Source organism: Myotis brandtii, unplaced genomic scaffold (assembly GCF_000412655.1).
Source record: "Myotis brandtii unplaced genomic scaffold, ASM41265v1 scaffold458, whole genome shotgun sequence".
In the NCBI taxonomy this organism is placed as follows: domain Eukaryota; kingdom Metazoa; phylum Chordata; class Mammalia; order Chiroptera; family Vespertilionidae; genus Myotis; species Myotis brandtii.
Genome location: NW_005367516.1, coordinates 420688 through 421007, shown reverse-complemented (window position 1 = coordinate 421007; position 320 = coordinate 420688). Strand labels below are relative to the sequence as shown.

The 320-nt window shown below is 69.4% G+C and overlaps 1 protein-coding gene across 1 annotated transcript in view; it reads right to left on the bottom strand.

Moving 5' to 3' along the window:
• Positions 1-2: 2 nt before the first annotated feature.
• Positions 3-320, bottom strand: part of IGF2R (insulin-like growth factor 2 receptor) — a gene marked incomplete at both ends in the record, with an annotated part of 72015 nt that continues 71697 nt past the window's right edge. The window contains one exon of the mRNA XM_014546938.1: positions 3-239. Within this exon, the coding sequence (XP_014402424.1) occupies positions 3-239 (237 nt within the window). The remainder of the gene's footprint in view (positions 240-320) is intronic.

The window sequence follows — 320 nt, the reverse complement described above, 5'->3', positions numbered from 1 at the left end:
TGGGTGCTGGCTGCCCCAGTCCCTCTGCCCGAGTGCACGCGCACCTCTGGGATGGTCAGGACCTCGTCCTCGCTGTCCTGGTCGTCCCCGTGCAGGGAGGCGAGGGTCGCGGCCTCCACGGGCTTGGTGGTGACGTGGCCATTCTCCTGCCCGTCCTTCCCGGGCCGCGGGGCCGGCGCCTGGATCTCTTCCATCAACCACTCCGTTTCGTTCTCGTCCACCTCCTCCTCCTTGTTGACCTGCTGGGGACACAGCGGAGCCCGTGGAGCCCACCTGCGGCCAGGTCCACTCCTGCACACCCGCCTTCCCACCCACCCAGG